This window comes from Protopterus annectens, chromosome 1.part0, assembly GCF_019279795.1.
Source record: "Protopterus annectens isolate FY-2018-M chromosome 1.part0, PAN1.0, whole genome shotgun sequence".
NCBI classification, from domain to species: Eukaryota; Metazoa; Chordata; order Ceratodontiformes; family Protopteridae; genus Protopterus; species Protopterus annectens.
In genome coordinates this window covers 691,863,667-691,890,628 of record NC_056725.1, presented here as the reverse complement: position 1 = coordinate 691,890,628, position 26,962 = coordinate 691,863,667, and the positions used below count along the sequence as shown (strand labels likewise).

General features: G+C 40.6%; 1 protein-coding gene across 1 annotated transcript in view; it reads left to right on the top strand.

Annotated features, from left to right (window-relative positions):
• LOC122794071 (spectrin beta chain, non-erythrocytic 4-like) overlaps positions 1–26,962 on the top strand; it is a 1,992,331-nt gene that overhangs the window by 246,029 nt on the left and 1,719,340 nt on the right. The window contains exon 4 of the mRNA XM_044062212.1: positions 8,352–8,441. Coding sequence (XP_043918147.1) covers positions 8,352–8,441 — 90 coding nt within the window. The remainder of the gene's footprint in view (positions 1–8,351; positions 8,442–26,962) is intronic.

Below are 26,962 nucleotides of genomic sequence, written 5' to 3'. Positions count from 1 at the left end.
TAAGTGAAAAACACACTAATGAAATCACCTGAATCCATATATTCCTGTAGATATCCTCATTATCAGTGGCAAAATTGTCAGCCTCTTGCTTTTAGGTCCCCCATTTCCAAGAATTGTTGTGACCTTGGAGCACATTTATACTACTTAGGGGAATGGAGATTAAGCTGCTCATAATGTTGTATTAGGTATCAACAGAAAATGGAAATTTCCATTTCTGAAGGCATCTGCACTTGATTAAGTATTGTCTACAGGAGGTTGCCCTCTATGTTTATGAAAAATTCCCATTTATTTATGTTAAACTGGGTGAGTAATGATAATTCAGTGTCTGTATTTTTTGCTATTTAGAAAGCCACAATGATTTTCATAAAGTTTTTTTTCTTATGTTTTTACTTTTTGCTGAAAATGAACTTTTGTAAACTTGTAGACAGATGTAATAGAAGGAAAATAAGGCTGTAAGAATGTGCTGTATTGTGTATACCTGCCTTAGTAAATAGTATTATCATTAATGCTTTCCAGCTGAAGGCAAAGGATATGTTAATTATGTGAGTGAAGGGTAGAAGAAAATGACATGTCAGTACCAGCTATGTCATCACTGACAACATCTTTTATTCAGCAATTAACTTCAGTCAGAGTAAAGTACAGTTGTGTACACTTACCATAAATGTAGATGTTCGAGTGTATTCACTGTTGCAGTCATTGCATTTGGGTAATCTGCTGGCAGGTTGCCCTCAGTCAGCCTGATTAACAAAGTCTTGGGTCCTACGTCGGTTGCTGTCCCTTCTTCCATGACGTCAGGTCGTCAGGCATATAAAACATGCAGCCGATGCCATTACATCAGTTTTTCTTGCCCCAGATGTCAGGTGCCCCCCAAATGGGGAGCAAATAAAATTAAAAATACAAAAAATATACCTCCAACCAAAAGCAAATACACCAAAAAGGGCTTTTAAGCATAGCAAAAGAAAGTAGAGGTATAGCCAGAGAAAAATAGGTGGCTGGAGGGAGGGTAACCAGGACTGCAACAGTGAATACACTCGAACATCTACATTTATGGTAAGTGTACACAACTGTACTATGTTCTTCGTGTTTCACTGTTGCAGTCATTACATTTGGGTAGATTCCCAAAGCTATGGTTGGGTGGAGGGAATTATACATTATTAGGACCAGCTATAAGACCCTGCAGGACAGCAGTGGCAAAGCCAGCTCTGGATTTAGAGAAAAGTGGTAAATGGTAATGTTTGGTGAAAGTATGAACTGAGCTCCAGGTAGCAGCTTATAGAATGTCCCTGGTTGGAACACCTCTAGGAAAGGCTGTTGAAGTAGATGCAGCCCTGGTGGAATGGGATCTGATCCCCTGGGGGATAGTTTTTCCATGGTGCTTATAGCAGAAACAAATACAATGGCTTATCCATTTAGAAATGGTTTGCTTTGAAATAGCCTTTCCCTCTGCCCCTGCAGCAAATACCACCAGTAGTTGTTCATATTTTCTTTGAGATTTAGGCCTGTTTAAGTAAAATCATTGTCTGTGTACATCCAATGAATGCAGAATCCGCTCCCCCTTGTTCTGTGGATTGGGAAAGAAAGTTGGCAAATGAATTGTCTGATTGAGCCACACTGAATACCACCTTAGGCATGAAGGATGGGTTGGTTCTGAGAGAGACCCTGTCCGCATGAAAAATGATGAAAGGCTCCACTGCCATAAGAGCCTGTAATTCGAAAATCCTTCTAGCTGAAGTGACTGCTAAAAGGAATGCTGTTTTCCAGGAGAGAAATTTTAAGTCTGCAATAGCAGCTGGCTCGAAAGGAGGGGGAGTGAGTTTCTGGAATACAAAATTAAGGTCCCAGGCAGGGGTTGGAGCTCTCCTGGGTTGTATTATGTTTTTGGCCCGTCTGAGATACTGCTTTAGCAGAGGATGAGAGAAGAGGGGAGGTTCTGTGTTGTAATTAGCTGAAATGGCTGAGGCATGGATTTTTATAGAAGAAAAGGACAGGCCCTTGTGAAGCATCTCAGTTAAGTATTGCACAATCTGAGGAATGTTGGGCACTGTTGTGATTATCCCTTGAGATTTATTCCAGGCACAGAATCTTTTCCATTTGTCAGCATAAGATTTTCTAGTACTAGGTCTTCTCTCCTCCAAAATGACATCCATCACAGGTTTGCTGAGGGATGCTAAGGGTGAATTTAGGTGATTAGTCATGCTGCAAGATTCAAAGTTTGGAGCTGTGTGTGCAGAGTTTGGTTGTTCTGCTGAGACAGTAAGTTAGGTGTCTGAGGCAGGTGCCATGGTGGAAGGTGTGACACTGCACAGGAGTGGGTACCAGTGTTGGTGAGGCCAGTCTGGAGCAATCAAAATCATTCTTGGTTTGTCCTGTTTGACTTTTAGTACAACTTTGGAGAGCAGAGGCAGAGGGGGAAAGGCATAGACTGATAGGTTTTTCCAGCTGAAGGACAGAGCATCCACTTTCCAGGCTTTTTTGTGATGAGTTCTTGTGCAAAATTTGCCCAACTGATAGTTCTGGGGTGAGGCAAAAAGATCTATGCCTGGGCTCCCCCATTTGCGTGTCAACATGTTTAAAATCCGTGGTTCCAGTTTCCATTCGTGTGGGTCCATGAGATTTCTGCGTACTTCGTCTGCCAGAGTATTCAGCTTTCCTGGAAGGAATTGAGCTTGTAGTTGTACTTGATAGTTCAAGGCTGTGTTCCACAATGCCATGGCTAGTCTGCAAAGGGGGTAGGAGTGTGTACCCCCCCTGCTTGTTTATGTACCACATAACTGTGGTGTTGTCCGTCTTTATCGGTAATTGTCCTGGATGAAGGTAGTCCTTGAAGGCTGTCAGTGCATTCTGCACATCTAGCATTTCTTTTTGATTTATGTGAAAGTGCATTTGATTTGGGCTCCATTTTCCCTGAATGCACTTCCCTGCCAGATGAGCACCCCATGCATAGTCTGATGCATCTGTAGTTAGGGTTTGGGTGGTAGGGGGTGGTGTGAATGGCAGTCCCTTGTTCTGGTGGCAGGCCTCTGCCCACCATAGGAACTCTAGGCACAGGCAAGTTATGATAGGAATCATTGTTTCCAGGCTGTAACCATGCTGACTCCATAGACTTTTTAAATACCACTGAAGTTTCCTCATATGCAGTCTTGCATATGGAATTAGAAGAATGCAGGAGGCCGTGAACCCCAAGGCTTGCAGTATTTGCTTGCAGAAAGCAGGGTTTTTGTGGCCACCTGTTTGAAGTAAGTCACCAAATGAATTTGCTTCTCTGGCGTAAGGAAAGCCATCTCAGCAGTTGTATTCAAGCTTGCACCAGGAATGTAATTTTTTGAGATGGTACCAGTTGTGATTTCTTTTCATTTATAGTGTACCCTGGACAAGTTAGAACCCTTTTTACAAATGCCAGATGTTTTAGAAGAATGTCCTTGTTTTCTGCCTGAATTAGACAATCGTCCAGGTATGGATATATTTGAATATTTCTTTGCCTGAAAAGTACAATTACTGGTGCCAGGCACTTTGTAAAGACCCTGGGCGCAGTAGATAAGCCAAAGGGCAGTGCAGAGATCTGGTAATGCAAGTAGCCTGCTTTGAAGCGGAGGTATCTTCTGCAAGATTCCCTGATTGGGATATGCAGGTAAGCCTCTCTTAAATCTAGAGTTGCTAACCCAGGCATCTTTGCCTAGTATAGGAAGTAACTGGTGAAGAGTGAGCATCTTGAATTTTGGGATGTCCAGAAAGGTGTTTAGAGTAAATAAGTCCAGAATTGGACGCCAAGATTTGTCTTTTCTAGGTACCAGGAAAAGTCTTGAATAGAAACCTTGTCCCTTTTCCTCTTCTGGCACTAGTTGAATGAGGGAAAGTACTTGTTTCTGGGCCTCTGCCCACTGATTTGGGGGCAGGTCTGGCCATCTGTTTGAAATTGGCAATGTGTGGAAATGAAATCTGTATCCCTGAGATACTATATTTAAAACCCTTTGTCCTGGGTTATAAGTTGCCAGTTTTTTGCATGAAGAGCCAGTTTTCCCCCCCCAAAGAGGCAGCTAAAAGGTAAGTGCTTGGTAAGTGTAAAGGGAAGTCATTGAGACTGCTTACCATAGGGAGGTGTCTTGTTGTTTCCAGATTTGGAAGAGGAGGCACCCCATTGTTTTGTTCTGAAAGTCCCTTGGGTCTGAAACCTGGTTTGGAATGTCTGGGTTTAACTTGAGTGGCTCTCGAAGGAACTGGAAAGGACCAGTTCTTAGTAGGCCAGTGCCTACTAAATCTTAGTGGTTGCACTTGTAAGAAATCTTTCACAGTTTGCATAGATTTAGCTTTATCTTCCATCTTTTTTAGAACTTCTTCAGCCTTATTGCCAAAGAGACGGCCCTGTTGTAAAGGAGCATCCAACAATTTTGCTTTAACATGATCAGGCAGAGTTTACTCTTTGAGCCAAGCATGCCTTCTTAGCACAGACCCAGTTACAACAGCCCTGCAAGAGGCCTCCAAAGAATCAAAACCACATTGCAAAGTATTTTCCAACTTGTTTAGCTGAATGCAATAGATCCTGTAAATTTTTATTTTCCACACAGTCAGAAATCAACATCATTTTCTGTTTAAGCAATCCCATGATATGCTGCTGCTATTTTAGCATATGAAATTGACAGTTTAAAGTCCTGATTGCCAAGGTTGCAGAAGTGTAAACCTTCTTACCCCATCTGTCCCTCGCCCTGGAATCTCTATCAGAAGGGGTAGGATTTTTAGCAGTAGAAGCCTTAATGCCCTTGGGACCCTGAGAAATGGTTTCAGGATCTGCAACAGGATTTTTGAAAAGGAATTTGTGGGAGTCAGGAACCCTGTAGTATCTGTCTGGCTTACAAGGAGCCGGAGGCAGAGAATCAGGAGCCATACTAGATTCTGAAAAAACATCATCAACAATGTCTAGAACAGGAGGTATAGCCAAAGGCCTATGCTGAGGAAGAAGAAGAAAATCCCTAAGTCTCTTTTTAGATTCAGAAAAATCCTAACTTTCCCAGTGGAAATGTTCCCTTAAGGTATGTAAAGTTTCCCCAAAAGAAAAATCCTCAGGGGGAGAAGCAGAAGGAATGGAATCTTCTGCATCAGAGTCCTCATAAGTAGGTATAGACAATTCCTGTTCATTAGAAATAGAATCCTGTTCAGAAGATTCATAGTCAATATCTTGCCTAGGCCTCTTAGAAGGAGGGGGTTGGCTACCCCTGATCAATGTAATTAAATCTTCAGCCATTTTGATCATTTGTTTTTTAGGCATAGGGGCCTGCACATGTGGCCTAGGCATTGTTTTTTTAGGCATAGGTCGGGATTTTGGCCTTAGTTTTGAAGATGGCATTGGTCTAATATACAAATCTGTAGACCTGAAAACACCCTCAGAAGCCCGTGCCTGCACAGCGGCTCTGGACCCATCCAAGATAGAGACATCCGTGGGTTCCATAACTGAAGCATCTTGCAGCATACCGAACTCCGAATGGGTCTCAGAAGAGGCCTGCAAATCAGAAGTAGCGGGTATCAGGGGCTGTGAAAGCGCCTCACTGAGTACCGGCGAACTGGCGACTGGCTTAGGAGAAGTGTCGTTGGCAGTTTTGGACCTCAACGGCCTGTCTCTGTCCTTTCCTTTGCATTTTTTAGGAATTCCGGTAGTCGGATTGCTAACCGACATTTCTGGATAATTAAAGCGTGAGCCAAAATATTTAGAAGCAAAAATGTACCGACGTTTGATGGTGCATTGATTAAATAGAGCACAGAACTGACAGCAAGGTACGTCGTGGTCAGGGCCTAGGCAAGGAATACAGTACAAATGGAAATCCTTATGAGGCATTTGCTTCCCACAAGTAATGCAGTTATTAACTTTTACTGACATCGGTAAGGAGCAAGATAAAGTTTCCCTAACGGGGTACTTAGCTTTTTAGTTGAAGACTTCGGATCTGAAACTCGAAAACGAAAATTTCAGGAGTCGGACGACCGGCACTTGCAAACTGCTTCTGCTTCAGGCACCGCGCAGCAAGAAAGACTGATGTAATGGTGTTGACTGCATGTTTTATACCCCTGACGACCTGATGTCATGGAAGAAGGGACAGCAACCGACACAGGACCCAAGACTTTGTTAATCAGGCCGACTGAGGGCAACCTGCCAGCAGATTACCCAAATGTAATGACTGCAACAGTGAAACATGAAGAACATCAGTATAGAATAAAAAAATCAAACATTAAGATAGAAGGGCTGGAGGCTGCATTTGTGGCAGACAGACTTGCAGGGTGGGTAGCTTGGCCTTGCAGACATAAGATTTAGTTTGTGAGGGTCTCTGCTTCTGGGGAAGAAGTGATTTGCTGGACACTTAAGTGAGAGTATTTCATGTGTTTGTTTGTTTTTCTCTTTGTAATTAAATGTTTTTCTGTTAAGAAACATTTGCTGCTTTCAAGAAGAAACTCACTTTTTGACCCTGAACTGTATTTGAACCTTAACACTTTAAGTGAACTATATATGAGATTTCAGACTGACAGTTTTCACCATGTATAGTCTGCCCAAGCTGTAACACTATATCTGAAATGTACAGTGGTATGAAGCAGAAACAGAGGCACACATGCAAACTATGTTGTATGTATTCTACCCTTGATGTTTCTGTTGTATCTTTGGAAACCTGAATGAAGTATTGTTAACAAAGATATCAGATAATATTGTCACTGTTGTCACCATAAAGCTCCTTTTCTGATCTTTACATGGAGTTTGGGTGTCCCATTGATAGTAATCAATGTGACCAAATCAGCTGGATGAAATTATTACACCACCAGAGAGATGAGCCTTACAAAGTGCAGCTGGTTTGTGTGTTTACACTACCAGAGAGAGAAGCCTTACAAAGTGCACCTGGTTTGTATATTTACACCACCAGAGAGATGAGCCTTACAAAGTGTAGCTGGTTTGTATGTTTATACCACCAGAGAGGTAAGCCTTACAAAATGCATCTGGTTTGTATGTTTACATCACCAGAAAGAGAAGCCTTACAAAGTGCAACTAGTTTGTATATTTACATCACGAGAGGGAGAAGTCTTACAAAGTGCAGCTGGTTTATATGTTTACAACACCAGAGAGAGAAGCCTTATAAAGTGCAGCTGGATTGTATGTTTATACCACCAGAGAGAGAAGCCTTACAAAGTGCAGCTGGTTTGTATGTTTATGTGAAGACTGGTAGAGAAGGGTGAAGGCTGCCAGCCTATCCAGATAGAATTGTGCATATAATTCTATCATTTGGAAATATAAATGTTGAACTTAAACAGTGTGGCAACATTGCCATCTGCTGTAAAGAAAGCTATGTCAAGCATTTCTTGTTGGTCCTTTGAAATTAAAATTACTTCATCACTGCCTTTGCGTGTTTTACAAGTCTACTCCAGTCTGGCTAGATGAAGGCTTCCTGCCTATTGTTTTAAGGCTAAGGTTAATGACAGAATTTACATGTGGAATGTCCTTTATTGCTCTAAGTGTAAGAGAATGTAAATGCAGTTTCTGTCGGCCTGGAAACACCAGGAAGGTGTAAAAGATGATGTAATGTTTAGCAGAACTGGAGTTTCAATTTAAACAGTGAGAAGCCTTATAAAGTGCAGCTGCTTTGTATGTTTATACCACCAGATAGAGAAGCCTTACCAAGTGCAGCTGGTTTGTATCTCATTCAGAAGAGCAATACTACAGAAATGCTCATGTCATGGCACTTAAAGTGATTAGCAGTACAAATCATCCACAGGCAATTCTTCAATTATAATTGAATTGCAGTCAGAATTGTCTGCCTTTTCAGTGTCATGCTTTGTTGATGTTTAGGAGTCTTGAACTTGGTTGGAAAGGGACTAATATTATAGATAAAAATGAGTTATTTGTCACCACCATTTTAGTCACTAAATATATTTTGTAAGAGTAAACAGGGGGATTTGACATTGGCAAGGGTATTCTGACACTGAATTCCACATGTAACAAATATTTAACCTAAAGTCATGACATACTGAACTCATTCTGAAAGTTGTGCATCTTGGTTGTAGTCTCAGTGACAAAATAATTATTGATCAATTAGAATAGGTTTGCTTGTAGGTGTGGATTTATGTTTTAAGAGACATTATTAGTCTGTTATAAAAAGTCACATCTATAACAATTTTGCAAATTTGAAAGTTTAGATTAGAAACACTAAGAAACTGAGCTTAGACCCATGTCTCCATATGATTGTTTCATATAGCAGATACTAAGTTTTGAAAAACGGATAGTGTATTCTTTCCACCGAGCATTGCTAATTTATTATTTATAACATTTAGATGGTATGTCTTTTTCATTTGACGTCTCAATAATCTGTAATTTTTGTAATTTGCAGCTTTGGGTTCAAGAGAGACTTCCACTTGCAAAACCACAAGAGAATGGAAACAACTTGCAAGCAGTTCAGCAGCTCATGAAGAAAAACCAGGTAAACATGCGAAACTCAAAACTGCAGACAGATGTTTACTTAAAGATTACCTATTACAAACAGCACTATCACAAGTCAGGGAGAAGTCTTGTAAACTGCCAGTGGATGATTATTGTTCATTCCCACATTTTAGCCATAGAACTTAAAATGGACATCAACCATGCTGTGAGAAAATATTAGCCAATGTTCAGGTGAATGTAAGCAGCATTCATTTCAGGACATATTATCAGCAACAAAATGCATCCTTGCTGTCCCTCACTGCAGCAGCAGCTCTGTATTCATATGTGATACTAGTGATCTGGGTTTAATGCACTGCAGCAGCAGCGCTATATTCATATGTTCATAGGTAGGTATTGGGCTATCAGCCCTGGGGCCTGTATAAGCCTAGACAAAAAGGTTCCCTGGCTTTCACCACCCAAGAAAACAATTTTCCTCTGCCCCTGTCAAGCAGTTCTGCAGACATGATCCCCGGGGTGAATGTTCTATTTCCCATCCAGTCATCAAGGTTTTTCTTAGAGGGCCAATGTGGAGCTTTGCTTGACATGAATGGGTAGTTTGTTCCAGAGTATGGGAAGTATCTGGGACAGGAATCTATCCCTCCATCATGTTCTTTTTATTGTGGTGACAAGGTTTAGGTCCCTGGAGTGTGTGGTTCAGAGAGATTTGGATTTCTTTAAGTGTAGCATGTCCAACAGCTCTGGGTTTGACATAGCTTTGTATGTTAGGCAGAAATCACCTCTGAGTAGGCGATATGCAATGGAGCAGAGCTGGAGTTTTTTGGGACGGTCTGTGTATGGCATCTGTTTGAAGCCAGTAATCCTCTTAGTGAGATATTTCTGTGGCCTTTCCAATTGTGTATGTGTCTTGTGACATACATGCCACACGTGGCATTGTACTCTATAATGGGTCTGATGAGTGATGAGTAGTGAGGAACAATGACAACCTTTTTTCTAGAGGAGAACACTATTGTGATAAGGTGTGCCACATAGAAGGATTTTCTGACTACTGTGGCAATGTGGTTATCAAAGGAGAGACTACTGTCCACCTGTGTCCCGTGGTCTCATATCACACTTTGTGTTTAGTGAGCTACTGCCTATGTGGTAGTTCATGGGTACTGAGTTTTTCCCAAAGGGGACGACAATGCACTTCTTGGCATTGTGCTTGAGGCCATGACTTTGACACCAAGCATCTGTCTCTGAGAGGCCCTTTTGTAGAATATCTCCATCATTAGGCGATTCTATTATGGATCCCAGTTTGCAGTCATCTGCGAACTTTGTTAGCAAAAGACCTTCTGTGTTGGCCTGCATTTCAGAGAAGTAGATGCCGAACAGGAGAGGACCGAGGACTGAACTCTGTGGTACTCTACTCGTCACTGGTCTGAAGTCAGACTTGGAGTCGGCTACTTTTATTGTGTAGGTTCTGTCAGTGAGCCAGTTGGCCACGCATCTTGGGACATAGGGATTTATGCCGAGTTTAGTGAGTTTTTCTATTATTCCAGAGTGGGGGATGGTATCAAAACCATTGGCGAGGTCAAGATAGGCTGTGTGCCCTACCTTGCCCTCGTCTACGGCTCTAGTGACTGTTTCAAAGAAGTCAATCAGGTTTAGTAGACATGATCTACATTTTACAAACCCAAACTGAGTGGGGTCCAGGGTGTGGAGGTTACCTATGTCTTTGTTTATAAGCTCCAAGATGATACGTTCCATGGGCTTGCAGACCAGGCTTGTCAGGCTGATGGGGCAGTAGTTTCCAGGATACTAGTGATCTGGGTTTAATGCACTGCAGCAGCAAAGCTGTACTCGTATGTGATACTAGTGATCTGGGTTTAACACTGCAGTAGTAACGCTGTATTCATATGTGATGCTAGTGATCTGGGTTTAACACACTGCAGCAGCAGCTCTATATTCATATGTGATACTGTAGATCTGCGTTTAACACGTTGCAGCAGCGCTGTATTCATGTATGATACTAGTGAGCTAGGTTTAACACACTGCAGCAGCAGCGCTGTATTCATATGTGATATTAGTGATCTGGGTTTAACACACTGTAGCAGCAGCACTGTATTCATATGTGATACTAGTGATCTGTGTTTAAGACACTGCAGCAGCAGCTCTATATTCATATGTGATACTGTAGATCTGGGGTTAACACGCTGCAGGAGCAGCTCTATATTCATATGTGATACTGTAGATCTGGGTTTAACACACTGCAGCAGCAGCGCTGTATTCATATATGATACTAGTGATCTGTATTTAACACACTGGGGCAGCATCTCTATATTCATATGTGATACTGTAGACCTGGGTCTAACACACTGCAGCAGCAGTGCTGTATTCATATATGGTACGACTGGTCTGGGTTTAACACACTGCAGCAGCTCTGTATTCATATGTGATACTAGTGATCTGGGTTTAACACACTGCAGCAGCAGAACTGTATTCATATGTGATATTAGTGTCTGTTGTTGGACCTTTTCTGTTTGGACCTATTGTTCCCAAATACTCACAAATCTGAACTCCTCCCTAAATACCAAATTAGAATAAACCTACCAAAAATAGCTAGATTTACAGCTCAACAAACATATAAATCTCACCACTGTCTCTCTATAAAATACCTGAACTGGCCCAAACTACCTCATCTGTTCCTACAATCTCATCTCCAAATCACACACACCATCCTATATCAACCTGACTTCTGCCCAAGTCTATCTTCTCTCATTTCTCACTACTTCCCTACCAGACTTCTCCGAAGCTCAACCCAAGATGTACTAAAAATCCATAAATCCAAACCCAACACAGGGTGCAACTTATATAGCTACCATCCCTCTATTGCATTGAACAAACTCCCTCTAGAAATAAGGACACTGACTCAACCCAAACAATTTAAACTAGCAACCAGAGACCACTTTAAAAAACACTGGTCCTGCCATTATACTCACACTCCCTGATTATTACCTACCTTATAGCACAGTCAAACTAACTTACTAAAACTTACCATTAACTACTACATCCTATGCTTCCTATGCAACCTCCAAATCTGCTTCTATATTCTGCTCCCTGAAATTCTTATGTAACCTTTTGCTACTCTGCTTACATAACCTTATATTTACTAAACTCTCTTTTTAAAGCAAAACATACAACTTATTCTACTTTTTTTACATTCTCCCTTTTGTTGATAGTACTGTTTTATCTGTCAGCAATATGCGTATATGTATGTGTAGCTTACATAGTTTAACTACCAACATTCTCTATTGCTATTTTTACTAAAATGTATCTGTATTGCTATTTTTATTGCATTCTATATCTTTGTAGCTTTTCTCTCTGGGCCTCCGCTGATAAAGGGCAATAGCTCAGCCGGACACTCCCGGTCAAAAATGTAAAATAAAATCCGGGTCTAACACACTGCAGCAGCAGGACTTTATTCATATGTGGTATGAGTAATCTGGGTTTTAACACACTGCAACAACAGCTCTGTATTCATATGCGATACTAGTGATCTGGGTTTAACACACTGCAGCAGCAGCTCTGTATACATCTGTGATACAAGTGATCTGGGTTTAATGCACTGCAGCAGGACCTCTGTATTCATATGCAATACTAGTGATCTAGGTTTAACATCCTGCAGCAGCAGCTCTGTATTCATTTGTGGTACTAGTGATCTGGGTTTAACACATTGCAGCAGCAGTGCTGTATTCATATATAATACTAGTGATCTGGGTTTAACACACTGCCAAAGCAATGCTGTATTCATATGTGATACTGCTGGTCTGAGTTTAACACACTGCAGCAGCAACAATGTATTTATATGTGATACTGGTGATCTGAGTTTAACCCGCTGCAGCAGCAGAGCTGTATTCTTATGTGATATTAGTGATCTGGGTTAAACACACTGCAGCAGCAGCTCTGTATTCATATGTGATATTAGTGATCTGGGTTTAACACACTGCAACAGCAGCTCTGTATTCATATGTGATGCTAGTGGTATGGGTTTAACGCACTGAAGCAGCAGCTCTATATTCATATGTGATACTAGTGATCTGGGTTTAATGCACTGCAGCAGCAGAACTGTATTCATATGTGATACTGTAGATCTGCATTTAACGCACTACAGTAGCGGTGCTGTATTCATATGTGATACTAATGATCTGAGTTTAACACTGCAGCAGCAGCTCTATATTCATATGTGATACTGTAGATCTGGGTTTAACATGCTGCAACAGCGCTGTATTCATATATGATACTAATGATCTGCGTTTAACACACTGCAGCAGCAGCTCTGTATTCATATGAGATGATGATCTGGGTTTAACGCACTGCAGCAGCAGCGCTGTATTCATATGTGATACTAATGATCTGTATTTAACACACTGGGGCAGCAGCTCTATATTCATACGTGATACAGTAGACCTGGGTCTAATACATTGCAGCAACAGTGCTGTATTCATATGTGGTATGACTGGTCTGGGTTTAACACACTGCAGCAGCAGCAGCTCTGCATTCATATATGATACTAGTGATCTGGGTTTAACACTGCAGCAGCAGAACTGTATTCATATGTGATACTAGTGATCTGGGTTTAACATGCTGCAGCAGCAGAGCTGTATTCATGTGTGATATTAGTGTTCGTTGTAGGACCTTTTCTGCTGTTTGGACCTATTGTTTCCAAATACTCACAAATCTGAACTCCTCCCTAAATACCAAATTATAATAAACCTACCAAAAAATAGCTAGATTTACAGCTCAACAAACATATAAATCCCACCACTGTCTCTCTATAAAATACCTGAAATGGCCCGAACTACCTCACATGTTCCTGCAATCTCATCTCCAAATCATACACTCCATCCCATATCAGCCTGATTTCTGCCCAAGTCTATCTTCTCTCATTTCTCACTACCTCCCTACCAGACTTCTCCGAAGCTCAACCCAAGATGTACTAAAAATCCATAAATCCAAACCCAACACAGGGGGCAACTTATATAGATACCATCCCTCTATTGCATGGAACAAACTCCCACTAGAAATAAAGACCCTGACTCACCCCTAACAATTTAAACTAGCAACCAAAGACCACTTTAAAAAAACACTGGTCCTGCCATTATACTCACACTCCCTGATTATTACCCACCTTATAGCACAGTCAAACTAACTTACTAAAACTTACCATTAACTACTACATCCTATGCTTCCTATGCAACCTCCAAATCTGCTTCTATATTCTGCTCCCTGAAATCCTTATGTAACCTTTTAAGTGCCTGCTACTTTGACTATGAAACTTTATAATTACTCAACTCTCTTTTTAAAGCGAAACATACAATTTATTCTACTTTTTTAACATTCTCCCTTTTATTTATAGTACTGTTTTATCTGTCAACAATATACATATATGTATATGTAGCTTACGTATTTTAACTACCAAAATTCAATATTGCTATTTTTACTGAAATGTATCTGTATTGCTATTTTTATTGCATTCTATATCTTTGTAGCTTTTCTGTCTGGGCCTCCGCTGAAAAAGGGCAATAGCTCAGCCGGACACTCCTGGTCAAAAATTTTAAATAAAATAAAATCTAGGTCTAACACACTGCAGCAGCAGGACTTTATTCATATGTGGTATGAGTGATCTGGGTTTAACACACTGCAACAACAGCTCTGTATTCATATGTGATACTAGTGATATGGGTTTAACAGACTGCAGCAGCAGCTCTGTATACATATGTGATACAAGTGATCTGGGTTTAATGCACTGCAGCAGGACCTCTGTATTCATAAGTGATACTAGTGATCTAGGTTTAACGTCCTGCAGCAGCAGCTCTGTATTCATTTGTGGTACTAGTGGTCTGGGTTTAACACACTGCAGCAGCAGTGCTGTAATCGTATGTGGTACTAGTGATCTGGGTTTAACACACTGCCAAAGCAGCGCTGTATTCATATCTGATGCAGCTGGTCTGAGTTTAACACACTGCAGCAGCAACAATGTATTTATATGTGATCCTAGTGATCTGGGTTTAACAAACTGCAGCAGCAGCTCTGCATTCATATGTGATACTACTGGTCTGGGTTTAACGCACTGCAGCAGCAGCACTGTATTCATATGTGATACTAGTGATCTGGGTTTAACACACTGCAGCAGCAGCAGCTTTGTATTCATATGTGATATTAGTGATCTGGGTTTAACACACTACAGCAGCAGCTCTGTATTCATATGTGATACTAGTGATCTATATTTAACACACTGCAACAGCAGCTCTGTATTCATATATGATACTAGTGGTCTGGGTTTAATGCATTGAAGCAGCAGCTCTGTATTCATATGTGATACTAGTGATCTGGGTTTAACACACTGCAGCTGCAGGGCTGTATTCATATGTGTTATTAGTGAACTGTTGTTGAACCTTTTCTGTTGTTTGGACCTCTTGTTCCCAAATACTCACAAATCTGAACTCCTCCCTACTTCCAAATTAGAATAAACCTACCACAAAATAGCTAGATTTACAGCTCAACAAACATATAAATCTCACCACTGTCTCTCCCTAAAATACCTGAAATGGCCCGAAGTATCTCACCTGTTCCTTCAATGTCAACTCCAAATCATACACTCCAACTTTTATCAGCCTGATTTCTGCCCAAGTCTATCTTCTTTCATTTCTCACTACTCCCCTACCAGACATATCTGAAGCTCAACCCAAGACCTACTAAAAATCCATAAATGCAAACCCAATGCAGGGTGTGATGTATATAGCTACCATCCTTTTATTGCATGGAACAAACTCCCACTAAAAATAAGGTCCTTGTCTCACCCCAAACAATTTAAACTAGCAACCAAAGACCACTTTAAAAAACACTGGTCCTGCCATTGTACTCACCCTCCCTGATTATTACTTACTTTATAATACACTCAAACTAACTTACCGTTAACTACTTCATCCTATGCTCCCTGATTATTACCTACCTTTAAAGTACAGTCAAAGTAACTTACTAAAACTTACCATTAACTACTACATCCTATGCTTCCTATGCAACCTCCAAAACTCCTTCTATACTCTGCGCCCTAAAACTCTTATGTAATATTTGAAGTGTCTGCTACTCTGCATACAAAACCTTATATTTACTCAACTCTCTTTTTAAACCAAAACATACAACTTATCCTACTTTTTAACATTCTCCTTTTTGTTTATAGTACTGTTTCATCTGTCAACAATATACATGTATGTATATGTAGCTTCCTATTTTAACTACCAAAATTCTCTAATGCTATTTTTATTGAAATGTATCTGTATTGCTATTTTTATTGCATTGTATATCTTTGGAGCTTTTCTCCCTGGGCCTCCACTGAAAAAGGGCAATAGCTCAGATAGACACTCCCAGTCAGCAAATGTAAAACAAAATAAAATCTGGGTTTAACACACTGCAGCAGCAGCACTGTATTCATATGCGATACTGTAGATCTGGGATTAACAGATTGCAGCAGTAGCACTGTATTTATATATGATACGAGTGATCTTTATTTAACACACTAGGGCAGCAGCTCTGTATTCATATGTGATACTAGTGATCTTGGTTTAACACACTGCAGCAGCAGCAGCTCTGTATTCATATGTGATACTAATGTCTGTTGTTGGACCTTTTCTGTTGTTTGGACCTATTGTTCCCAAATACTCACAAATCTGAACTCCTCCCTACTTACCAAATTAGAATAAACCTACCACAAAATAGCTAGATTTACAGCTCAACAAACATATAAAACTCACCACTGTCTCTCCCTAAAATACCTGAACTGGCCCAAACTAACTCACCTGTTCCTACAATCTCAACTCCAAATCATACACTTCATCCTTTATCAGCCTGATTTCTGCCAAAGTCTATCTTCTCTAATTTCTCACTACTCCCTTACCAGACTTCTCTGAAGCTCAACCCATGACCTACTAAAAATCCATAAATCCAAACCCAACACAGGGTCCAACTTGTATAGCTACCACCCCTCTATTACATGAAACAATCTCCCACTAGAAATAAGGTCCCTGACTCACCCCAAACAATTTAAACTAGCAACCAAAGACCACTTTAAAAAAACACTGGTCCTGACATTGCACTCACCCTCCCTGATTATTACCTACTTTATAGAACAATCAAACTAACTTACTAAAACTTACCATTAACTGCTTCATCCTATGCTACCTGATTATTACCTACCTTTAAAGTACAGTCAAACTAACTTACTAAAACTTACCATTAACTACTACATCCTATGCTTCCTATGCAACCCCCAAAGCTTCTTCTATACTCTGCTCCCTGAAATTCTTATGTAATATTTTAAGTGTCTCCTACTCTGCATACAAAACCTTATATTTACTCAACTCTGTTTTTAAAGCAAAACATACAACTTATCCTACTTTTTTAACATTCTCCTTTTTGTTTATCTGGGTTTGACACATTGCAGCAGCAGTGCTGTATTCACATGTACTAGTGATCTTGGTTTAACATACTGCCAAAGCAGTGCTGTATTCATATATGATACTGCTGGTCTGGGTTTAACACTGCAGCAGTAGCGCTGTATTCATATGTGATACTAATGATCTGGGTTTAACACACTGCAGCAGCAGTAACAGCAGTGCTGTATTCATACGTGATATTAGTGATCTGGGTATAACACTGCAGCAGTTACGCTGTATACATATGTGATACTAGTGATATTGATTGAAGACACTGCAGCAGCAGCAGCAGCTCTATATTCATATGTGATACTAGTGATCTGGGTTTTTGACACTGAAGCAGCAGCTCAATATTCATATGTGATACTGTAGATCTGGGTTTTAACACACTGCAGCAGCTCTGTATTCATATATGATACTAGTGATATGTATTTAACACACTGCAGCAGCCGCTCTGTATTCATATGTGATACTAGTGATCTGGGTTTAACACACTGCCAAAGCAGCACTGTATTCATATCTGATATTACTGGTCTGAGTTTAACACACTGCAGCAGCAGCTCTGTATTCATATGTGATACTAGTGATCTGAGTTTAACACGCTGCAGCAGCAGAGCTGTATTTATGTGTGTGATATTAGTTATCTGGGTTTAACACATTGCAGCAGCAGCTCTGCATTCATATGTGATACTAGTGATTTGAGTTTAACAAACTGCAGCAGCAGCTCTGCATTCATATGTGATATTAGTGGTCTGGGTTTAATGCACTGCAGCAGCAGCAGCTCTGTATTCATATGTGATACTAGTGATCTGGGTTTAACGCACTGCAGTAGTAACGCTGTATTCATATGTGATACTAGTGATCTGGGTTTAACACACTGCAGCAGCTCTATATTCACATGTGATACTGTAGATCTGGGTTTAACATGCTGCAGCAGCTGTGTATTCATATATGATACTAGTGGTCTGGGTTTAACACACTGCAGCAGCAGCTCTGTTTTCATATGTGGTACTAGTGACCTGGGTTTAACACACTGCAGCAGCAGTGCTGTATTCATATGTGATACTAGTGATCTGGGTTTAACACACTGCCAAAGCAGTGCTGTATTCATATATGATACTGCTGGTCTTGGCTTAACACACTGCAGCAGCAGCTGTGTATTCATATCTGATACTGATGGTCTGAGTTTAACACACTGCAGCAGCAGCTCTGTATACATATGTGATATTAGAGATCTGGGTTTAATGCACTGCAGCAGTAGCTCTGTATTGATATGTGATATTAGTGATCTGAGTTTAACGCACTGCAGCAAGCAGCTCTGTATTCATATGTGATACTAGTGATCTGGGTTTAACACACTGCAGCAGCAGTGCTGTATTCATATCTGATACTGCTAGTCTGAGTTTAACACACTGCAGCAGCAACACTGTATTTATATGCGATACTAATAATCTGAGTTTAACCCACTGCAGCAGCATAGTTGTATTCATGTGTGATATTAGTGATCTGGGTTTAACACACTGCAGCAGCACTGTATTCATATGTGATGCTAGTGACTTGGGTTTAACAAACTGCAGCAAAAGCTCTGTATTCATATGTGATACTAGTGATCTGGGTTTAACACTGCAGTAGTAATGCTGTATTCTTATGTGATACTAGTGATCTGGGTTTAACACACGGCAGCAGCTCTATTCATATGTGATACTGTAGATCTGGGTTTAACATGCTGCAGCAGAGCTGTATTCATATTTAATAATAGTAATCTGGGTTTAACACACTGCAGTAGCAGCTCTGTATTAATATATGATACTAGTGATCTGGGTTTAACACACTGCAGCAACAGTGCTGTATTCATATGTGATACTAGTGATCTGGGTTTAACACCCTGCAGCAACAGTGCTGTATTCATATGTGATACTAGTGATCTGGGTTTAACACACTGCCAAAGCAGCGCTGTATTCATATCTGATACTGCTGGTCTCAGTGTAACACACTACAGCAGCAAAACTGTATTTATATGTAATACTAGTAATTTGAGTTTTTATGCCGCGGTGGTGCAGTGGTAGCATTGTTGCCTCACAGCAAGAGGTTCTCCCATTCGATTCTCGGCTGGAGTGCGGGGAGTGCCTTCTCTGTGGAGTCTCCATGTCCTCCCCATGGTTGGGTGGCATTTGAAAGACATGCATAAATGGGAGTGCCTTTGTTGAAGGTTGGACGTTGAGCTGGCACCTCGGAGTTCGTGAAAATCTACTGCCAATCATTAGCGGACTGGAGTTCCACTGTGGCGACCCCTAACCGGGAAAAGCCCAAAAGACAAACAACAACAACTAGTGATTTGAGTTTAACACGCTGCAGCAGCAGAGCTGTTTTCATATGTGATACTGTTGGTCTGGGTTTAACACACTGCAGCAGCAGCTCTATATTCATATGTGTTACTAGTGATCTGGATTTAACACACTGCAGCAGCAGCTCTATATTCATGTGTGTTGCTAGTGATCTGGGTTTAACACACTGCAGCAGCAGCAGCTCTATATTCATATGTGTTACTAGTGATCTGGGTTTAACGCACTGCAGCAGCAGCAGCACTGTATTCATATGTGATACTAGTTATCTGGGTTTAATACACTGCAGCAGCTGCACTGTATTCATATGTGATACTAGTGATCTGGGTTTAACACTGCAGCAGCAGAGCTGTATTTATATGTGATATTAGTGATCTGTTGTTGGACTTTTTCTGTTTGGATCTCTTGTTCCCAAATACTCACAAATCTGAACTCCTCCCTACTTCCAAATTAGAACAAACCTACAACAAAATAGCTAGATTTACAGCTCAACAAACATATAAATCTCACCACTGTCTCTTCCTACAATACCTGAACTGGTCCGAAGTACCTCACCTGTTCCTACAATGTCAACTCCAAATCATACACTTCATCCTTTATCAGCCTGATTTCTGCCCAAGTCTATCTTCTCTCATTTCTCACTACTCCCCTATCTGACTTATCCGAAGCTCAACCCAAGACCCACTAAAAATCCATAAATCCAAACCCAACACAGGGTGCAACTTATATATCTACCATCCCTCTGTTGCATGGAAATAAGGTCCCTAACTCACCCCAAACAATTTAAACTAGCAATGAAATACCACTTTAAAAAACACTGGTCCTGCCATTGTACTCACCTTCCCTGATTATTACTTACTTTATAATACAGTCAAACTAACTTACCGTTAACTACTTCATCCTATGCTCCCTGATTATTACCTTCCTTTAAAGTACAGTCAAAGTAACTTACTAAAACTTACCATTAACTACTACATCCTATGCTTCCTATGCAACCTCCAAAACTCCTTCTATACTCTGTGCCCTAAAACTCTTATGTAATATTTGAAGTGTCTGCTACTCTGCATACAAAACCTTATATTTACTCAACTCTCTTTTTAAACCAAAACATACAACTTATTCTACTTTTTAACATTCTCCTTTTTGTTTATAGTACTGTTTTATCTGCATTTTAACTACCAAAATTCTCTATTGCTATTTTTATTGAAATGTATCTGTATTGCTATTTTTATTGTATGCTGTATCTTTGGAGCTTTTCTCCCTGGGCTTCCGCTGAAAAAGGGCAATAGCTCAGATAGACACTCCTGGTCAAGAAATGTAAAACAAAATAAAATCTGGGTCTAACACACTGCAGCAGCAGCACTGTATTCATATGTGGTATGAATTATATGGGTTTAACACACTGCAACAGCAACTCTGTATTCATATGTGATATTAGTGATCTGGGGTTAACACACTGCAGCAGCAGCAGCAGCTCTGTATTCTTATGTGGTACTAGTGACTGGGTTTAACACACTGCAGCAGCAGTGCTGTATTCATGTGTGATACTAGTGAACTGTGTTGAGCACACTTGAGCCGCAGGTCTGTATTCATATGTAATACTGTAGATCTGGGTTTAACACACTACAGCAGCAATGCTGTATTCATATGTGATACTAGTGATCGGGGATTAACACACTGCCAAAGCACCATTGTATTCATATATGATACTGCTGGTCTAGGGTTAACACACTGCAGGAACAGCGCTGTATTCATATGTGATACTAATGATCTGGGTTTAACACACTGCAGCAGCAGCACTGTATTCATATGTGATATTAGTGATCTGGGTTTAACACACTGCAGCAGCAGCGCCATTTTCATATGTGATATTAGTGATCTGGGTTTAACATGCTGCAGCAGTGCTGTATTCTTATGTGATATTAGTGATCTGAGTTTAACACACTGCAGTAGTAGCGCTGCATTCATATGTGATACTAATGATCTGCATTTAACACTGCAGCAGTAACGCTGCATTCATATGTGATACTAGTGATCTGGGTTTAAGACACTGCAGCTGCAGCTCTATATTCATATGTGATACTACAGATCTGGGTTTAACACATTGCAGCAGCAGAGCTGTATTCATATGAGATATTAGTGTCTGTTGTTGGACTTTTCTGTTGTTTGGATCTATTGTTCCCAAATACTCATAAATCTGAACTCCTCCCTACTTACCGAATTAGAATAAACCTACCACAAAATAGCTAGATTTACAGCTCAACAAACATATAAATCTCACCACTGTCTCTCTCTAAAATACCTGAACTGGCCTGAACTACCTCACCTGTTCCTACAATCTCAACTCCAAATCATACACTCCATCCTATATCAGCCTGATTTCTGCCCAAGTCTATTTTCTCTCATTTCTTACCACTCCCCTATGAGACTTCCCTGAAGCTCAACCCAAGATCTACTAAAAATCCATAAATCCAAACCGAACACGGGGTGCAACTTGTATAGCTATCACCCCTCTATTGCATGCAACAAACCCCCACTAGAAATAAGGTCCCTGCCTCGCCCCAAACAATTTAAACTAGCAACCAAAGACCACTTTAAAAAAACACTGGTCCTGCCATTGTACTCACCCTCCCTGATTATTACCTACTTTATAGTACAATCAAACTAACTTACTAAATCTTACCATTAACTACTTCATCCTATCCTTCCTATGCAACCTCCAAAGCGTCTTCTGTACTGTGCTCCCTGAAATTCTTATGTAACCTTTTAAGTGTCTGCTACTCTGCATACAAAACCTTATATTTACTCACCTCTCTTTTTAAAGAAAAACATAAAACTTATTCTAGTTTTTTAAAATTCTCCTTTTTGTTTATAGTACTGTTTTATCTGTCGACAATATACTCGTATGTATATGTAGCTTACATATTTTAACTACCAAAATTCTCTGTTGCTATTTTTACTGAAATGAATCTGCATTGCTATTTTTATTGCATTCCATATCTTTGGAGCTTTTCTCCCTGGGCCTCCACTGAAAAAGGATAATAGCTCAGCCGGACACTCCCGGTCAACAAATGTAATACAAAATAAAATCTGGGTCTAACACACTGCAGTGGCAGCACTGTATTCATATGTGGTATAAGTGATCTGGGTTTAACACACTGCAGCAGCAGCTTTGTATTCATATGTGGTACTATCGATCTGGGTTTAACACACTGTAGCAGCAGTACTGTATTCATATGTGATACTAGTGATCTGGATTTAACACACTACAGCAGCAGGTCTGTATTCATATGTGATACTGTAGATCTGGGTTAAACACACTGCAGCAGCAGCAGTGCTGTATTCATATTTGATTCTAGTGATCTGGAATTAACACACAGCCAAAGCAGCGCTGTATTCATATATGAAACTCACAATCTGGGTTTAACACACTGCAGCAGCAGCAGCGCTGTATTCATATGTGATACTCACAATCTGGGTTTAACACACTGCAGCAGCACTGTATTCGTATGTGATACAAGTGATCCAGGTTTCACACACTGTGACAGCAGCTCTGTATTCACATATGATACTAGTGATCTGGGTTTAACACACTGCAGCAACAGCTCGGTATTCATATGTGATACTAGTGATCTGGGTTTAACACACTGCCAAAGCAGTGCTGTATTCATATATGATACTGCTGGTCTGGGTTTAATGCACTGCAGCAGCAGAGCTTTATTTATATGTCATACTAGTGATCTGAGTGTAACACACTGCAGCAGCAGAGCTGTATTCATATATGATATTATTGATCTGGGTTTAACATACTGCAGCCGCAGCTTTGTATTCATGTGTGAAACTAGTGATTTGGGTTTAACACTGCAGCAGTAGCAGCTCTGTATACATATGTGATAGTAGTGATCTGGGTTATGCACTGCAGCAGGAGCTCTGTATTCATATATGATGCAGTTGATCTGGGTTTAACGCACTGCAGCAACAGCTCTGTATTTATATGTGATAATAGTGATCTGGATTTAACACACTACAGCTACAGTGCTGTATTCATATGTGATACTAGTGATCTAAGTTTAACACACTGCCAAAGCAGCACTGTATTCATATCTGATACCGCTGCTCTGAGTTTGACACACTGCAGCAGCAACACTGTATTTATATGTGATACTAGTGATCTGAGTTTAACACGCTGCAGAAGCAGAGCTTTATTCATGTGTGATATTAGTGATCTGGGTTTAATGCACTGCAGCAGCAGCTCTGTATTCATATATGATACTAGTGGTCTGGGTTTAATGCACTGCAGCAGCAGCTCTGTATTCATATGTGATACTAGTGATCTGGGCTTAACGCATTGCAGCAGCAGCAGCACTGTATTCATATGTGATACTATTGATCTGGGTTTAAAACTGCAGTAGGAATGCTGTATTCATATGTGATACTAGTGATCTGGGTTTAACACACTGCGGCAGCTCTATATTCATATATGATACTGTAGATCTGGGTTTAGCATGCTGCAGCAGAGCTGTATTCATATATGATACTAGTGATCTGAGTTTCTCACACTGCTGCAGCAGGTCTGTGTTCATATGTGATACTGGTGATCTGGGTTTCTCACACTGCTGCAGCAGGTCTGTGTTCATATGTGATACTGGTGATCTGGGTTTAACACACTGCTGCAGCAGGGCTGTATTCATATGTGATACTGCTGGTCTGAGTTTAATGCACTGCAGCAGCACTGTATTTATATGTACTAGTGATTTGAGTTTAACACACTGCAGCAGCAGAGCTGTATTTGTATGTGATATTAGTGATCTGGGTTTAACACACTGCAGCAGCAGCTCTATATTTATATGTGATACTAGTGATTTGTGTTTAGCAAACTGCAGCAGCAGCTCTGTATTCATATGTGATACTAGTGGTCTGGGATTAATGCTCTGCAGCAGCAGCTCTACATTCATATGCGATACTAGTGGTATGGGTTTAATGCACTGCAGCAGCAGCTGTGTATTCATATGTGATACTAGTGGTCTAGATTTTACGCACTGCATCAGCAGCTCTGTATTCATATGTGATACTAGAGATCTGGGTTTAACACACTGCAGCAATGCCATATTTATATGTGATACTAGTGACCTGGGTTTAACACTGCAGTCGTAACGCTGTATTCATATGTGATACTAGTGATCAGGGTTTAACACACTGCAGCAGCTCTATATTCATATGTGATACTGTAGATCTGGGTTTTACATGCTGCAGCAGAGCTGTATTCATATATGATACTGTTGATCTGGGTTTAACATACAGCTGCAGCAGTGCTGTATTCATATGTGATACTGCTGGTCTGAGTTTAACATACTGCTGCAGCAGCACTGTATTTATATGTGATACTAGTGATCTGAGTTTAACATGCTGCAGCAGCAGTGCTATATTTATGTGTGATATTAGTGAGCTGGGTTTAACACACTACAGCAACAGCTCTGTATTCATATGTGATACTAGTGATTTGGGTTAACAAACTGCAGCAGCAGCAGCAGCAGCTCTGTATTCATATGTGATGCTAGTGGTCTGGGATTAACGCACTGCAACTGCAGCAGAGCTGTATTCATATGTGATATTAGTGATCTGGGTTTAACATGCTGCAGCAGCAGCACTGTATTCATATGTGAGACTAGTGATCTGGGTTTAATACACTGCAGCAGCACTGTATTCATATGTGAGACTAGTGCTCTGGGTTTAATACACTGCAGCAGCGCTGTATTCATTTATGATACTAGTGATCTGGGTTTAACACACTGCAGTAGCAACTCTGTATTCATATGTGATCTACTGATCTGGGCTTAACACACTGCTGCAGCAGGTCTGTATTCATATGTGGTACTGGTGATCTGGGTTTGACACACTGCTGCAGCATTGCTGTATTTATATATGATACTGCTTGTGTGAGTTTAACGCACTCTAGATGCAGAGATGTATTCATATGTGATATTAGTAATCTGGTTCTAACACACTGCAGCAGCAGTGCTGTATTCCTATGTGGTATGACTGGTCTTTGTTTAACACACTGCAGCAGCAGCAGCTCTATAATCATAAGTGATACTGTAGATCTGGGTTTAACACACTGCAGCAGCAGCAGCAGTGCTGTATTCATATGTGATGTTAGTGATCTGGGTTTAACATGCTGCAGCAGCACTGTATTCATATGTGATACTAGTGATCTGGGTTTAACGCACTGCAGCAGCAGCTGTATAATCATATATGATACTGTAGATCTCGGTTTAACACATTGCAGCAGAGCTGCATTCATATGTGATATTAGTGATCTGGGTTTAACATGCTGCAGCAGCAGCACTTTATTCATATGTGAGACTAGTGATCTGGGTTTAATACACTGCAGCAGCAGCACTGTATTCATATGTGATACTAGTGATCAGGGTTTAACACACTGCACCAGCTCTGTATTCATATGTGATACTGTAGATCTGGGTTTTACATGCTGGAGCAGAGCTGTATTCATATATGATACTAGTGTTCTGGGTTTAACACACTGCAGTAGCAGCCTTGTATTCATATATGATACTATTGATCTGGGTTTAACACACTGCTGCAGCAGGTCTGTATTCATATGTGATACTAGTGATCTGGGTTTAACACACTGCTGCAGCAGTGCTGTATTCATATGTGATACTGCTGGTCTGAGTTTAACACACTGCTGCAACAGCACTGTATTTATATGTGATACTAGTGATCTGTGTTTAACATGCTGCAGCAGCAGAGCTGTATTTATGTGTGATATTAGTGAGCTGGGTTTAACACACTGCAGCAACAGCTCTGTATTCATATGTGATACTAGTGATTTGGGTTTAACAAACTGCAACAGCTTGGAATTCATATGTGATACTAGTGGTCTGGGTTTAATGCACTGCAGCTGCAGCAGAGCTGTATTCATATGTGAGACTAGTGATCTGGGTTTAATACACTGCAGCAGCAGCAGCACTGTATTCATATATGATATTAGTGATCTGGGTTTAACACACTGCAGCAGCAGCGCTGTATTCATATGTGAGACTAGTGATCTGGGTTTAACACACTGCAGCAGCAGCTCTTTATTTTTAAGTGATACTAGTGGTCTGTGTTTAACGCACTGCAGCAGCAGCTCTGTTTTTATATGTGATACTAGTGATCTAGGTTTAACACACTGCAGCAGTAGCAGCACTAGCACTGAATTCATATGTGATACTAGTAACCTGGGTTTAACACACTGCAGCAGCGCCATATTCATATGTGATACTAGTGATCTGGGTTTCACACTGCAGTAGTAGCACTGTATTCATATGTGAGACTAGTGATCTGGGTTTAACACACTGCAGCAGCAGTGCTGTATTCATATGTGGTACAACTGGTTTGGGTTCAACACACTGTAGCAGCAAGTCTTTACTCATATGTGATACTGTAGATTTGGGTTTAACACACTGTGAAAGCAGTGCTGTATTCATATGTGATACTGCTGGTCTGGGTTAACACACTGCAGCATCAGCACTGTGATACTAGTGATCTGGGTTTAACACACTGCAGCAGCAGCACTGTATTCATATGTGATACTCCAGATCTGGGTTTAACACACTGCAGCAGCATTATATTCATATGTGATACTTCCTCATATAGCACAGAGATTCCCAAAGTCACAGATACTGATCCTGTAAGGCAGCCATCGATCCAACCAAACATTTTTTCTATAGATGACTCCATTTTAA